Source organism: Sander vitreus, chromosome 4, assembly GCF_031162955.1.
Source record: "Sander vitreus isolate 19-12246 chromosome 4, sanVit1, whole genome shotgun sequence".
NCBI classification, from domain to species: domain Eukaryota; kingdom Metazoa; phylum Chordata; class Actinopteri; order Perciformes; family Percidae; genus Sander; species Sander vitreus.
In genome coordinates, this window is record NC_135858.1 from 12,407,702 (window position 1) to 12,424,628 (window position 16,927).

The following is a 16,927-nucleotide window of genomic DNA, read 5'->3' on the forward strand; positions in this document are numbered from 1 at the left end:
TTTCAGTTGTTTTAACGTAAATAAAATCACTTCCTTGTAAATACCATTCAAGCATGGATGCATGCATGCAATGCAATTGTTCAAACAAAGTGTGGTGCAGTTTGACAGTTTCACATGGGAGACTTTTCTGCACCATAAATATCAATGGCTCTTGATCGCTGGGAGTGATAATACATTCTGGATCCCCTGGTGGTGGGATGGGACCACATGGACATCATTTCCCAGCTATCAACACTACGGCCGCTTGAGAAGAAGTGGCAGCGAGCCAGGCAGCTGAGCCGAGCCAGTGTGCTGCCCGCCTCAGTGAACACAGCCCCGGAGCACCGACAGCGCGGAAAGGAGATATAGCTGTCATACAAACTGGATTACAGTCGCTGACGGCTGGATCTCCCCCCGGCCCGGTGGTGAAGAGGAGAGCCACAGTCATGTTGTCCTAGCCCCGGTCCAGAGAAAGCTGAACACCCTAGCGTTTACCACGACCGAGGTAAAGTTGAGCGTACAACTTGTAGGCTACAGTTTACCATCCTCTCTTCCTTTCTCTCTATCTTCTCCCAGCGGAGAAAAAAAAAGATTTAGTTCGCTCTCCTTAAATGGTTAACAAAATGTTCACAGCTCATGACCTTGCTCAGAGCTTGATGTCCTCGTTCGCACAGTACTGACCAAAAACAACCAAGTAAACGAGTCCGATAATAATTTCGGATGCCGAATCAAGTAACTTACTACTACTATTAGACGCGTTTACTCAAGTTTCATGTGTGTTTTATTGGTCGGACAAGCAGGCCTGTAAGGAGGACGCGCACTTCTGTAGTGTAATAGACCATTTCGTGATGTATGTCATTATTTAACAGACGGCTGTCGTTAAACCCACCGCTATTACTTCATTTTTGTTTGATTTATCGACCTTAGTGAGAAACAGTGCTTCAGAAAGAGGCAGATAACCTGAGTGAAGTGGACCTGCACAGCTTCAGTGGCGAAGACCTGTTGCAGGTGCATAAACCTTCCTGGTAACTGTCTGCAGCTCCTAATCATTAACTGTCCAACACTGAGCCACAACACAAACAACTGTAACATCAGAGAATTTCCCTGCAGCTTCTATGCAAATCCGTGCTGCCAGAGAGTGGTGTTAGTGTAGTCTCTCGACCTCTCAGGGATCCCTCTCTTTTTAAAATTGCACTGCCACCTAACTGGGAACTCTGTTGCTACATGGATTTGTGCATGGGGTATTGAGTGAGTGTATTAGCATGATCATATCTGCAAATGCAAACTGAAATTCACAGGTGCATGCACAATAATTATAGGAATCCCTCAATAGTGTGGCATAGCTGAAGCTGAATAAATGTAATTATAGATCGTTACCTCAAACATTAAAGATATTATCATGACAGAATTCAAAATAAAAAATTTTCTGCTGCTTGTTTGACGTTTGTGATAATACCTTGTCTGAAATTGGGAATATCTTACTCATTTTTACTCTTTTCCTCTGCTGTAGGTGTTCCCTGTGTGTGTGTGTATGTGTGTATGTGTGTGTCAAACATGTCTGATAAGATGTCCAGCTTCCTACACATCGGGGACATCTGCTCCCTGTATGCAGAGGGATCCACCAATGGTTTCATCAGCACCCTGGGGTATGTCCATCTCATTATGTGTGTCGGCGGGCCACACAACAATAACAATAATTTTGTGGCCCCCCTGCAGTGACTCTGAGGATCCCCTAGGGGTCCCGGACCCCTTGTTGAAGATCTCTGGTCCAGAGCATGGATATGTTGGTCTTAAGATATCTGTTCCAATAATGATTCACACTTCTGACTGTTAACAGTGGGCAATGAATCACTCATTTGTTTGTAGAAAACACAACATATGTATAGGAAGGAAGGTGCTGTATGTTGTGTCCAGCATCTGTAATGCTATCAGCTCAGTGTCCAGGACCCCCCCCCCACTCGGAAAAATGGAATGACCTATAGCAAAGACTGAGTCACTATTGAGACACTGCACCCTTTCTCGAGTTCCTGCGCTTCCCACGTACACACACACACACACACACACACACACACACACACACAAAACATTTTACAAAACTGTCATGACAGATTTGGCCAGGAGCCATATTCTCCACGCACAACCACCAACTCAACAGCATTCTCCAGATCATCTCATATTGAGAAGAGAGAAAGCTTTTTGAGCATTACAACTTCTCCAGCTGAGCAGCATTTCCAGCTCCCATTTGGTAACTGGAGATAGGGCAGTCTGTGAGCAAATTTAAAGGTTAAAAATGTTAAAAATGCTGTTTTGTACAGTGAGCCTTTAAAAGGACCTGTCCTATTTGTTTAAACTGGTGTTTATTGCTAACTGGCAAGTTATGTCCATCGTCCACACATGCAGATGACCGCACACACAGATATTTTCTCACTTTTTATCTAAGTCTGCAGCTTGTTCCTTGAGGTGCACAGACTGCAGCAGTAGACAGGTCTGTTTGGACAACTTTAGACATTCCCCGGGGAAAGGTCTGAAATGGATGTGGGATTTGGCCTGTGTCCAGACAAATTGTATTTTAAGTAAGTAAAAGTTAAATTTATCACCAGAAATTCCAGCCTGCCCACAGGTCATCTACTCCAGAATCATTTCCTTATTGTGTGGAGTCAGGGTATTTACGTATTTACGCTGCAGCTATGTGAGAGCTCTCAATGAATGAAAATAGGGAACATCAGTCGAGTTTTGTACATGCAGAAGCAATTTCTTTTATTTATTTATTTTTTTGGCCACTACGTTTAACAAACGCCCTTATCAGTTTACACATAAACCCACAGGGGTTATAGATATACAGTGACATACAGTATCTCAGATACCCAAGTAAAATAGCAATCTCAATACATCTCCATAACATTTCGGCTGATTGATCGATTGATTAATTTTACCGTCAAAGTATTTATCAACGCCACGTGTTTGTGTTCAATTGTTTATTTACATAATGCAAACCAAGATTGTAGATCACCAAGCACATAGAGAACTCCACTAAGGGGACAGAAGTTAGAACAGCATGAATGAAAAAAAATTAAATAAATAAATGTGTGTGTGTGTGTGTGTGTGTGTGTGTGTGTGTGTGTGTATGTATATATATATATATATATATATATATATATATATATATATCTATATCTCTAATGATAGTGATAACTGTAAATACAGAATGCAAGAAAAAAAGGAGGAAAAAAAAAATAAAGAATGAGAATAATAATACACAATGAATAAAAACTTGTCCGTGTAAAAATAAACAAAGCAACCATCTAGAGATATTCAGTTTACAATCATATAAAACTAAAGAAACTCCTGCATAGTCACATTTGAGAAGCTGGAACCCCTTAATGCTGCATTTCTACTTAAGAAAACATGCAAAATGTTGGTTTATCAAACTTGTTGGACTCGTTCTGTGGATTGATTAGGCTATATGACTAATTGTTTCAGCTCAAGAATAAAAAACAAAAACATAACTTTACAGCCCTACTTTGTTATGAAAACCTGGCAGCTACATTACATTATATAGGGTAATTGCAAAAATATTCACAATACGCTAAACAAAATACACACATATCCAAAATACAGAACACTGATTGACTGGTTACCACCGGTGTGTGTGATGCTGTACCTGCGTGCATGTGATTAACAACGTTATTATGTGTCTATATATAGATTGGTGGACGACCGCTGTGTCGTCCAGCCTGACGCGGGGGACCTGAACAACCCTCCGAAGAAGTTCCGAGGTAAGAGACACAGATAGCCGTCCTCCTGAGGCCTGAAATCATCACACTACTGTAACTGCTGTCTGTTTATACTGTGTGCTCTGTGAGAGAGACACTGCTGAATGTGTTATGCTGTGTTTCTTTGGTGACAACCACAATATCTCTGCCCGCTGGACTTCAAACAAGGCTGTTAATGGTGTGTGTGCATGTGCGCATGCATGCTTATGCATCCATGCATGTGTTTATAGCTGTGTGTGCTTGCTTGCACGCCTCGCATGTGGAGGAAGAGGCAGATGGAGAGTTGATTTGTTGGAAAAGCTGCCTTTTTAAACAAAAGCCCTGAGATGCATCTTTGGTTGAACCCTCTATTATTAGCTCCCATACAGGAAGTGTTTGGTTCTCAGACTTTGAGGTTTATATCTCTTGGGAGAGGCCGGGCCCGACATTGTACAGAGAATATATGAGTGTAGTATATCTTGCAGGTTCTTGTACAAATATCAACAGAATGTTTTCTTGGTCACTGCTGAATTAATATTCTATTTAAAAATGCAACGTTTTTGGACTGTTGGTGTGTAAATTGTGTCTGATAGATTAAGAATGTATGTATGACCAAAATCAGGTTTATTTTGGCTGTATATCCGTCCAACCCATTGGTCTTTGCGATGTCAAGCAACTTGACATGAGTGTTTTATCAGTTTTACTTTGAAGCTTGTTGGAGAGTGAGCATTCCACACACACACGCTCACACTTTGCATTTAGGATACTATCTGCTGTCTCCAGAGTATAAAGATGATTGCCCTACATTTAGAAAGTAGAAAGCTTTTGATCTGAGCGGTGCCCACATGGCTCAGCTCTTCAGTGGGTCTCTGGTGTCCATGGGCGGGTTATCACCCCCTAGAGACAATTGCTGTCCCCACGATAAACACAGGCTGTAGACTGATACCTCCACCTTCTGCACAACATGAAGGACAATCTTTCGCTCTCGGTCTTTGTTGCTGTGTGTTGCAACCATAGGCGTAATTTACAGGGGGGATGGGGGGTTACAACCCCCCCAATAATCAAAACTGGCCAGTGCAACCCCCCCAAATATCTAATAATAATTTCCTTTACATAATTAAAGATATTTGCACCATAAATTGTAGCAGAAAAATTCACCAGAATGCAGGAAATGAAGTGTTTGATACGCTTAAAATTGTTTTGAACCCAATGTTGAACCCAAAGTTACGCCCTTGGTTGCAACAACTGTCACGTTTATTCCATAGACCTGGACGGAGAGGCGGTACATCTTTAGATTTCCATCCAAACTATGATCATCAGTCGTCCAAGCACAGACATCTACAGTTTGTGGATTAGTTCATTGTGCAGTCATTGTGTTTGTCTGTCTCTGCTGTAAACAGGCTCTAAAACATTAAGATGTAGATTAACTCGTATAGTCATTTAGCTGGACTTGGACAGCATGTGTGTATTTACTGTACGGGACCAGAGAGAGTTTAAATCATGCACTATTCAAACAGTTTGTAGATTTAATTGTAATCTTTTATATGACTACATGTATTTTCGGTAGCAAACGTGATTTTAACGAGGGTGCTGCCTATTGGCTCACTTGTACAGGAAGGCTTTCATGTATCACTTTACCTCATTTAATCTCCCATCCTCCCACACTTTTTTCTCTCTACTCACTTATAAAACTCATCACAGGGTACAGTGCACTCAAAGGGAAGGTCCTGTTCTAAATCTGACCCACTGCAGTGGTAGAACAAGTTTTGACCTGCCTTTTTTTAATCCTCTATTTTTATTTTTTTTCAATATCGGTGAAACAAAAAACACACAAAGAGATTTCATTGTAATTGTATACGTGTCTCTACAACACGTTGGTAAGTCCTTCACCATGTCAGCTGGTCATGACAATAAGAGGCCTTCTTCATGTCACTGTAAGAGGCCTCCGGATGTCTACCAGCATACAGACATATGTAAAGATGGGTACTATAGTATCATATGGAAAACGACAACTAGAAGAGTTTTCAGTTTACAGATACATAGCCTGCCGTGCAATCGAGATTTTTTTAAAGATTATTTTTAGGGCTTCTTTTATAGAGCAGCTGGAGAATGACAGTAAAGTGGGAAAGAGAGAGAGGGAATGACACAGAACAAAGAGCCGCGGGTCAGACCTGAACCGCTGCCAAGGACTCTGCCAACAAGGAGTACACGCTCTACTGGGGGAGCTTCCCCATTCCATAATTCCATACTAATTGTTGCAGATGGTATATAATAAATCAACCTACTTTTATTATTTTATACTAACAGCAAATCATACAATAGGGCTTTTTCACAGAGGATATTTGATATGTCACCGTAGGAACAAAGTCTTCCAAAATTTATGATGGCGAAATTCCATTTAGCTGCTTCAGCTCAGCATCCTGGTATTGTTCAAACTGAATCACTATTGCACTGTTGTGGCTTAATTACTGGGACACTTGAGTAGAAGGTGATTTATTATTGTTATTGGTAGCCTGTGTTTTTACTACTGTGACAAAAATATCTGCTGTGAAAACAGCCCTTAGTTCACTATTGACATTAATTTAACTGCGACTTACAATTAAGCTCTACAAAGAAAGTGAAACATGTCTTCTTTAGTATGCAAGCATACTGGTTTTTAATAAACACTTAACTTTGTCATTTTCCAGTGTGAAAAACCTGGTTAAAATCAGTATGTAGGATGGAATACAATACATAAAATCCTGTTGTTGAAGACTTCCTCTGGTATAGAGCCAAACTTATCAGACCTATGATTTGTCAGTTAGTCGTCACAAACATCACACACGTTAATAACTAATTGAAATTATGAATCAGTACGATGTTTGAAAATCTAATACTGCTAAACTGATGCTGATTTAAATAGTTAAAGAATCATTTTTTTCAGATGTTAACATACTATATGCGTTGGGGACTCACAATACACAACAGCAAAGGCAATTCAGGGCTGCGGGGAGGTCATGTGAGGGAATTTACTTTTGAAGTCTGTGGATATTACGTCTTCTCAGTTTTTCATGGTTGGAATTCTGTAGTACAACCTCGCAAGTGGTTTATAAATAAAATATTGTGCGTTGAGAACCTCATTTATGTGACTGAAGTATTTGCCTTACGAACTTGAACTGTGAAATGTTACTAAAACCAAACAAGAAACGTGTTTTTCCTAGGGCTGTCAATCGATTAAAAAATTTAATCTAATTAATTACATACTCTGTGATTAATTAATCGAAATTAATCGCATACATAATTAACGGTGCCTGAACCGATACTTTTTAAGAAAGTAAAAAAAGAAAGGGGGGGAAAAAAAGGGTACTAAACAACAGTTGGTGACATTAAAGAACGGCTTGTTTATTGCTAAGGCCATATGGTCAAAATGAAATGATTTAATAATAATAATGTATAACAATAACAATAACTAATTTCAGTAGTAAATTGCTGTTGAACCATCAGATGGGAAAAGGACATTTACAATAACTTCAAATGCACCACGAGGCTGTAGTTTACCAGTTTCATTGAACGCACCGTCTGTGTTTTTTCTCCGACGGCAGCTGCAGATTGTTACATACCGGTGTTGAATCCTCTACAGTGAAACACAGTCAAACTTTACACCGTTTAGCGTTAGCTGTCAGCATTTTAACCGTGTTTAATCCAGCTACTAGCTAGCGGTAGGCTAACGTTAGCTGCTGTCGAGTATAGTGTTAACTAGCAGCGGTGTTTGTGTTTCAGAGCATCAGAGAGAAGCGCAGACATATCAGGGGCACCAAATTTCGGTAGCCAGGGTTGGCAGGAAGCAGATTTTTACAAGTAAATGTTCCAATTAATAATCCAGGCAGAACATTCTCGTCTCCCTCCTTCATTTTACAGTCCAATGGTGGCTAGAATGGCTCCGGGTCAAACGTCAATATGGAATGGATTAATCTGCGTTATTTTTTTTTTAACGCGTTATTTTTCTCAGATTAATTAATCGAAATTAACGCGTTATTTTGACAGCCCTAGTTTTTCCAGATTTAAACATCCACAAACAGTCTTGCTAAGTGTGCTTGCATATCTGTATTTTCTTCTCTCCAAACGTCTTTGGGAACTTCTAATTAGAGTTCTCCGGGTGTCCTCTGGCAGAGCAAACACTCTTCTGTTCCTCCTTGTCTGGGATGCCGCTCAGCTGTTTGAGAGGGACGTAGTTGTGCAGAGATAATCCTCCTTAGTGGATGCTATAAGGGCACAAGGCCAGACTAGCCATGTCCACATGCAAGGCCTTATACTGTCATTGCTGAGGTATGCGTAACATTTCCTCCTAATGTAAACACAAGCACCCTCTACACAATCACACTCTCACTCATGTAGTCTGTATGCATACACTGAGACATTGGGAGCCTTGCTTTGCATTTCACCCAGGCAGTATATGAAATGCCATTAAACACACCTACACACACTCAGTGCACTGACTGCAGAGTTCAGCAGAGTACACATAGCAGCAGTTGGCACATCTAAGGCAGAGAAAGCACTTTGTATTATTTATTTAAAATAATCCTCTTTTGGATTATTTGTGATTGTATATGTCGACACTAAGCTGTTTGAATGTTGCACCAATTGTCTAATTTGAAGTTGCTATGTTGGCAGCTCTTTCTGTTTTGTGTTGAAGTAGCAGTGTAAATTGAATGCTGCATTGTTCGAATGTCATCGGCTTTCAATTTTCCTTTACTGAATCATCAATCACCATCCCCTTCGGTTCGTGGTCAGCAGGATGTTCACATATTGACTAAAAGACTGTCTGTCTGAGTGGTTTATTGTTGCAACATGTTTAAAGGTTGATGCTAGAATGGTCCGGAGAGATGGGTGAAGGCATGACTACCCTGCCTCTTATTGGCTTAGGGCACCATCACACATGCTCAAAATGAACATTGGCAATTATCTGCCTCCCGTTCACTTTCATTCTATGCGAGTGAAGGGGCGAATAAAACATTTGCTTCAGTTGACAATGCGAACTGGCAGCCTCAACCAATGCCAAAGCAGTGTGTGTGGTTGACCTCGCTTGGCTGTCATTGGCTGTAGTTTTCAGAGTGAACAAGATGGAGGAAACGTTGATCGTTGCTGTTATCGCCTCGGCATGCAATGGTCACTCACACTCATGTGCCATTACCCTGATATTCTAACCCTAACCTTAACCAATATCACATTGAGGCTGTATAATGCATATACAAAATCATGGAGGAAAAAGGGCAAGGGAAGAAAGTTTTATAAGGGGTCAGAAAACTGAAACAAAACACAAAGAATAGGACATCAAAGCATCCCCGGCTTGAATGGAAAGATGGCAGAACAAAAAGAGCAGATTTTTCTGCTTGTGTGTTGTTATCATGACATTTTCATCACTAAACCAGTAGCATGTGAAGACCATTATAGTGGATAGCATTACCTTTGTCTTGGCTTTACATGTCTACTCTTGGGTTGTTTGTTTTGTACTTCTTTGTCATTTCATATCTTATCTGCTGCCCTAATTTCCTCAAATGTCTTTTGCATGTACACAGAAACATTCAAAGCTCATTAACCCAAACAAACTGTTGAGCATTACCTCCTTGCCACCACTTATTTATTGTCAGCCCAAAGCGCTGTTACTGTAAGAGACACACTGCAGACTAGTTGGGTGGTTGATGTGAGATAAACACCAGGACCAGTTCTGTCTCTAGTCCACTCCCGTCCTCTTCTAATAACCACATATATTGCTTTCCTGTCTATTGAGAGAGAAGTCTTGCAAAAAAAACAGGGAAGCTGTTGTCTGTCGGCCTGTTTGTCTTAGATGCATTACAAGTGATTAGTTGCTTCATCTACAATATCTCCAACAGGATAAGGACCTTGTAGCAAACAGCAGTTTATACAAGCCAAATCATTGAGGATATTGTTGATTTAACACTGAATAGAAAAAAAGTATTATGCAATGTGTTTCTCTAGGCCCCTGGCCAGACTGATGTTGTCTAATTACTGCAGGGAAGAGAAGCTTGGATCTCTAACGGCGGTACAAGCAGGCCTCCCTGCTTGTGCTTAAACACTGATAATTTCTTTGTAATGTGGACATGTCAGGATTTTTGTCTCACATGATGTGCCTTATTTGCTTTTATGACAGGGCAGCAGACAATGGGTGCTCTAGACTTGCACATCTCTGTTGACCTAACAACCTCACAGTAGTTGTTATGGTCGCCACGGCTACAAGCATCTTCCTCTTGATCCTCTTAAATCTGGTGAAGTTTGTCATTGACTGCAGGGTTTTTTATTAGCTTTTTGTTGAACTGTGCATGTCTAAACAGCTGGTGTTAGTGATCTTTCTGAGTCATCTGCGGCCCTTTTGCAAGACCACTCAAAGCAGTATTGCATGATACCATTGATACACCATCACTAGACAAGGTCTAAAAACAAATGCAAAGCTCCATCCAGACATGTTTTAACTAGTATAAGAATACCTTGCTTGTATTATTAATTTGTGTCTTTTCACAAAAAAGTTCAATTAGCCAGTTAAACATTCTTAAAACAAAATCTACTAGAATTTATGAATATGCATAACTTGTTCATTTGAAAGGTTTAACTACTGGACATGGTTTTCACCTACTTCACTGAAAAGTGAAGCAGCTTCAAGTTTCCACACACAGTCACACATTGGCTTCTAAACTAGTTATGATGTCACAAATAATGCTCATCTGTACACATCAGTAAACTCTGATTTAAGGTGAGCACAGAGAAACGTGCCTCCTTCTGCAGATGAAAGAACCTTTTAGTGTCAAACTCTGCACCTACATCACAAAGCACAGTGAAGGTAACTAATGATTACTTTTCAGTTGCAATGTAATAAGTGCTATATATAATAAATGTTTTGTTGTTTATCGCCTAATCTCTCACACATTATGATGACATTCAGGACGGTTAACAAATAAGTTGTTACATCCTTCCAGACCAGTTTGTCATATTAAAAGGTGGACAGTCATAGAAAAAGGAAACTGTTATGTCGTGTTGCTCACCAAGATGTTCACACTTGCCATGCATGTAATCATCACTACGCTTGTTCTCTGTTAATGCTTAAAGGGGGTGCCAGAATCTAATACCGTCTTCCACAGTTCAGAGTCCGCTATTCTGTACACAATAGTGTGTGATAGAGGGAGCAGTTTTGTTTAAGAAGGGTAATTATTGTTAAGGCATGACATCTTTTTAGCATGTGTCATCATGCTACATTATGAAAATCTTTTGATGTAACTCTGCATTCATACACAGTACTGACCATTTATGGATGGAAGTCCTGCCTAGTCATGCATCACTTTCACTATGTGTGGGCCTAGCACAGGGTCCTACACATAATAATTGTAGCTGTAGTTGGAGACTTCGATTCAAGTCAGACTTAAGTTAAAAAAAAGAGGACTTGACTGAGGACTATCTGAAAAGCTGACCTGATTTGAGACTTGAAAGTCCAAAGTTGTTAAACAAAACAACAAGAAAAAATAAAACGGCCCTCCATAGCCACAAGGTGACTGAATGTTCCAGCACCTCTAGAGCACAAGAGTTGCCTAGCAACTACTCAGAGCCAAGAAATAGTTTGGCACATGACCGCCCGTAAACCAGTTGTCATATATAGACTTTGTTTTTTTGTATGATTTAAAGAAATGAGCTATAACCTGTTAATTAGTGTGCTTTACCAGCAGTGGAAGGTGAATTCACCTTCAGACGGAGCCAGTTGTTTCTCAGCTTCCAGTTTTTGTGCTAAGCTAAGCTAACTGGCTGCTTGCTGTATCTTCATATTACAGACAGACATGAGAGTGAGAGAACCTTTGCCTGCAATGTTTGTGACTTGCCCTAAAGGACTGCCTTGATTTGGCTTTTGCCCCCAAAACAGACAAATAGCACTGGTAATATTTATAATTTTCACACACAGGGCAGCTAAGCTTTGTGCAATTAAATAAATAACGTGATGTTTATGGGGTGGGTGTTAAAAGTAAAAGATAGTAAAAGATCATTTTTAAGTTGGAGTAATGTTCATGAATGATTTGAGTTCTCTGCCCTATGGACTAGTCCCACCACTTCTCCTGCCCAGTGACCCCAGAAGGAATTCTCAACCCAGATTTAAGTTTTACTGAACTGACATGTTTTCTCTCCCAGATTAAAGGCAAACCTTCAGTGCGAGCTGATTATCTGTCACACACTGCACTCATATTGCAGCTGTGATTGTGTGTTTAGAGTATGATAAAACGGTCAAATTATAGCAAAACTTACTCAACAGACAAGAGCTTCCAGTGTATGTGTTCGTGTTCATTTTTATTTGGTGTTTCCACTTGCTAGTTTGATCTCGTTCCGGTATGTGGGATGCAAATAAACACCCATATATTCAGCTAATGGGTCCACTTCTTCTCTTCCTTTATGCCTTCTCTCTGTTTCACATTCTGTGACTCTCTTCCTGTCTTCCTCATTTGTCTTTCACTTCCTTTCCCTTGTTGTTCTTACCAAATTTTAGGTCAAACTATAGTAAACCATATCTGATGAGAGGGCTGAAGGGGGATGAGAGGAAGATTTGCAAGATAGAGACCATTAACTGGGAGGGAGAGAGTGGCGTGTGTGAAATGGAATTCAGAAAAGGAGGAGTGATGATAGAATATTGAGGGGGAAAGATAGGGAGTCCCCACCCTCTTCTCTCTCCCTCTGTCATATCCCACTCCCCTTCTCTTGGCTGACCTTATTTGGTTATGTTACTGCGGCTATAGCAGAAGGAGAGAGAGAGAGAGAGAGAGAGAGAGAGAATGGGGGAAGGATGGACAGATTGTTCTTTTTTTTCTCCTCTTTTCATCCTCTCAGAATAGAGAGCTTTGGTTTGGTAAGAGGTAAAGTCAGAGGAAAGCCAGGACTCAGAGGGAGGAGTCGCTGATGGGCTGAAGTTTAACAAAAATTATCATTGTAGTTACTGTAATGCGCTCTTGTTAACTGAAAGCTTAACTAAACTTAGAGCCAGTGTAAAAGTCTATGTGCTTCAGTTGCAGTTGTTGTGCAGCTTGATACAGAACAGGAACTTCTCAGACAGAAGAGGAACTCTGTTATGGAAATCAAGGGGCCGATTTCCTAGCTGGCTGGTTTCTATGGTATCTATGAAAATGAGCAGCACAATCGGAGTCTTGCTGACGACAGCATCATCTCGTGGTTGCTGCGGTTACTTTGAACTTTGACTGACCACAACTCATTGCTGTCATAACACACACACACACACACACACACACACACACACACACACACACACACACACACAGAGGTTATTGTGCACCGTCAGTTACCCTAGTCTGACCACAGGATGTAACCACATATTGCTATACTTGTATATCATGGCCACACACACACTCACACACACTCACACACACACACACACACACACACACACACACACACACACACACACACACACACACATACGTTTTTTTCTATCTCTCATTACTCCTCCCTGAAGCAGACAAAGCCCTTTAATCTCCCTTCAGGAGAATAGTGCACATGTGTTTAAAGTGCATGCACACACACATGCATTGATGTGTTTAGAGAGAGGAGTGTGTGAAAATAGTGTGTGTTTATATATTTTGGTTATATCTGAATAAATTGACATGTCAGAGAGGGGTCATTTATTAAGTTAAGCCTGACGCCTTTTTTTTGTGTATTCTGTGTCACTGAACTATTGTATCGTCTTGTTTTAGCAACTAAGCTCTAACTGTGACCCGTCTCCCACACAATGTAGCACTGACAGGCTTAATTCTCAGTGCATCAACATATTTTTTCCTTATTCTAGTTGTTTTTCTCTTCTTTTGATTTAAACCGAATAGCATTTTAAGCTGTGAACATTGTGGTTAGCCTCCAATTTCAGCCAATTGATTATCAACGTCTTCCTCTGTCTCTTTCTTCTTATCATTCTGTGCTTATCTCTGTCTCTATCTCTATGCATCTTTGTCCCTGTATTTATTTCTGTCTCTCCATCCAGACTGTCTGTTCAGACTGTGTCCCATGAACCGCTACTCAGCCCAGAAGCAGTTCTGGAAAGCGGCGAAGCCTGGAGGGAACACAGACACGGTGCTACTCAACAAGCTCCATGTAAGTGAAGTGACAACGTGTTCACCTCCCTACAGTCACTACAGAATAGTACACTACACACAGACCTGTCCTCACAGGGGCTCACAGGACAGAGTTGCAGAGTCTTTTTCTTGAGTTTTGTAAACATCAAGTTTAGATGGTAGATTTGGTCGAAACTGAATGCAGTGTTCACTCTGCACTGCATTTTTAAAATTCTACCTCAGCAAATATACGCAATAACTTTAAAACCTGCTCTTAAAGTCCTTTTATAGACATTCCTGAAGCTATGCTTTCACTACTTTCCTACCTTTCTGCCCTCAACACTCTCCTTTCTCTCTGTCTGCTGCGATACAATACCATTTAAAGCAATCTGTTATCTAACCACTCAGTCATAAAATGGAAGATTGCAATCTCTCGGTTAAAGCCCCTCTGTTGAACCGTACATTTTTAGCTAAGAACTTTATTACTACTATGCTTTGTTTACCAGCTAAACCATCGGATTATGTCTTAATACATTAATGTGTATATCTGGTATCGGTGAACAATGTTGCAGTTAGCTGGTGTGAGATTAATATGATGCTCCTGTTTTTATCTCAATCTTGCCTTCCAGCATGCAGCTGACTTGGAGAAAAAGCAAAATGACTCTGAAAACCGAAAGCTGCTGGGAACAGTCATTCAGTACGGGAATGTCATTCAGGTTTGTTCCTCTGAGATAGTCATCTTATTCTTGGTATTTAGTCAGATAAACTTGTTTAGACTTCCAAAAGGTTTTTAATTAAACTGAGATGGCTCTGACATGCCATCAATCGAGGTGATTTCATCTCTCCTCTTATCTTAAATTTGAAATATGCCTCAGTTTTAAAGTGCACATATTATGAAAAAAACACTTTTTCTGGGATTTGGGGTGTTCTTTTGTGTCTCTGGTGCTTCCACACACATACAAACTTTGAAAAAAATCCATCCATGCTGTTATGAGTGAGATACGGTTTCTGAATGTGTCCTGCCTTCAGTCTCTGGGTGAGCTGTTCAAAATCGGCACGGCTTGTGACGTCACAAGCCGAAACGAGCTGGCTAACTGCAACCGTTAGCTCGTAGCGTTAGCATGCTAACGCTAACGCTAGCATGCTACCTCGTTCTCAATAGCAAAGCACTGCTACAACACACACAAGTTCACCATAATCTACAAAAGAACTACTTACATGTGCGCCCTCATTTAGAAGTCTCGCAGCTAATCCTGCCTTGTAACTGACCGAAGTTGTAGAAACAGCCTTTTACTGTCTATGGAGCTAGCTAGCTGACATGATCTGCAATCAAAGATAGTACAGAAGAAGAAAAGAGGCCTCACTCTGTAGCTAAAACAGAGACCAGCTGAAAAGAGGATTTGCAGCAGTGAGAGAGAGCGGTGCAGTACAACAAAAATATTTAATAATAAATAATTTTTGAAAATTAAACCATGTAAACCTATTCTGGTACAACCTTAAAATACAATTATGAACCTGAAAATGAGCATAATATGGGTGCTTTAAATGCATGTTGAGAATGCTTCCCAAAATGAACCCTTAAATTAAAAAACATAAACCATGAATTGCATCTTCTAGTATTACAATGTTGTGAATTTTGGCATAGCCCTAGTGAAAATGAAGGAGGCTGAAACCTGCTGCAGTCATAGTCAAACCATAAATTAATGTAATACTGTACACATATCCTGAACCGAGAATACTGGAAAGAGGCTCATAAATAAATTGAACACATACACATGCGCAAAATATGAAGATGACTTTCAGTGTAGTTCTGCATGAAATCACTGTATAGATTTTTATATATTTCACATTTATTTATTCATTCAGGGAGAAGTTTCACTGAGAGCAATGCACTCTTTTTCAGGAGTGTCCTGATCCCATTCACACACACCTAGAAGTTGTCCAGTACAACCACTGTCTGCTCTGGGTTTGGTCACGAGCTCGCTTCTCTAACCTCTAGGCGGCCACTGGCATTTCTTACCTGTTAGACATTAGTTTATAAATAAATAAATAAAATAAACAGTAGCAGTTAATTTCTAGGAGTGCCTCAAATGCAAGCTGCTTTCTTTTAGGCAGTACAGTATTAGAAGCACTTCATTCTTACCTTAGATTTCAGCATGTCTTTGCATTTTCTTAAACAGTTTCTTGCTTTTTCTGCTCAGCTCCTCCACCTGAAGAGCAACAAATACCTGACAGTGAACAAGCGTCTGCCTGCGCTGTTAGAGAAGAATGCCATGAGGGTGATGTTGGACACCGCTGGAAATGAGGGCTCCTGGTTCTACATCCAGCCCTTTTACAAATTACGTTCCATTGGGGACAGTGTGAGTTATCATATGTACCCGTCTGTGGGAGTGTTGCATTGTGGAAAATGCCATGCTGTATGTCAATCAACATGAGGCAAAGCAAAGGACTGAATCATGTCCGGGATGATACGTATTATTAGATTTTATAATATGTGTCCTTCTTTAAATACAGTAGCAGTTTTCCACTTCTCTGTCTTTAAAATGTAGTTGCTCGTTTGCATGCACAGCAGTAAATCAGTATTATAAGGTTATACAAGTCTTCTTTACCTAAGTGAGTCATCTCTCTAATCACATCTATCCCTGGATGGACCTGTGCCAGTGCCCAATTGGTGTTTACCTGATCACAAAGCTCTTGTTGGCAGCAGATTGTCTTCCCTGCAGCAGGGAGTAGTGGGCTGTTGCCCACTGCCCAAGGACTAAATGAATCACTGCAGAGATGGGGCTTCTCTGCTAAGCTCCTTAAAATTAGGTATAGCACAAGGCGTAAGCAGCAGGCCTTGGACAGAAACAAAAAACTGGAGTCACTCCATAGCTGCTGAGAATAGAGAGAAGACAGTGACGTGCAAATGTTTACCGATGCTCTCTGACACACTGCAAATCATTGCAATTGTGTTGCACTGTACTCAGGGTAGATTATTACATTGTGCTCTTATAGAGTAGATATTGCTAAATACAGTACATTGTATTATTTTTTTGTTTCCCTATTAATATAGGTAAAACTCAATAAAATAAAAACAAATACAGTGCAAGTCCTTGTTATTTGCGGAGCCCA

General features: G+C 40.4%; 1 protein-coding gene across 6 annotated transcripts in view; it reads left to right on the forward strand.

Moving 5' to 3' along the window:
• The first annotated feature begins 121 nt into the window (after nucleotides 1-121).
• Nucleotides 122-16,927, forward strand: part of LOC144516758 (inositol 1,4,5-trisphosphate-gated calcium channel ITPR1) — an 87,286-nt gene continuing 70,480 nt past the window's right edge. For 3 of the 6 annotated variants that reach the window (XM_078248344.1, XM_078248343.1, XM_078248345.1), the window contains exons 1-6: nucleotides 123-484; nucleotides 1,490-1,625; nucleotides 3,685-3,755; nucleotides 13,744-13,853; nucleotides 14,443-14,529; nucleotides 16,015-16,173. In XM_078248344.1, the coding sequence (XP_078104470.1) occupies nucleotides 1,519-1,625; nucleotides 3,685-3,755; nucleotides 13,744-13,853; nucleotides 14,443-14,529; nucleotides 16,015-16,173 (534 nt within the window). In that variant the 5' untranslated portion in view covers nucleotides 123-484; nucleotides 1,490-1,518. Of the gene's footprint in view, nucleotides 485-1,489; nucleotides 1,626-3,684; nucleotides 3,756-12,788; nucleotides 12,866-13,743; nucleotides 13,854-14,442; nucleotides 14,530-16,014; nucleotides 16,174-16,927 lie in introns of those variants that run through there. The other 3 variants (XM_078248341.1, XM_078248342.1, XM_078248346.1) reach the window with 2 other exon arrangements.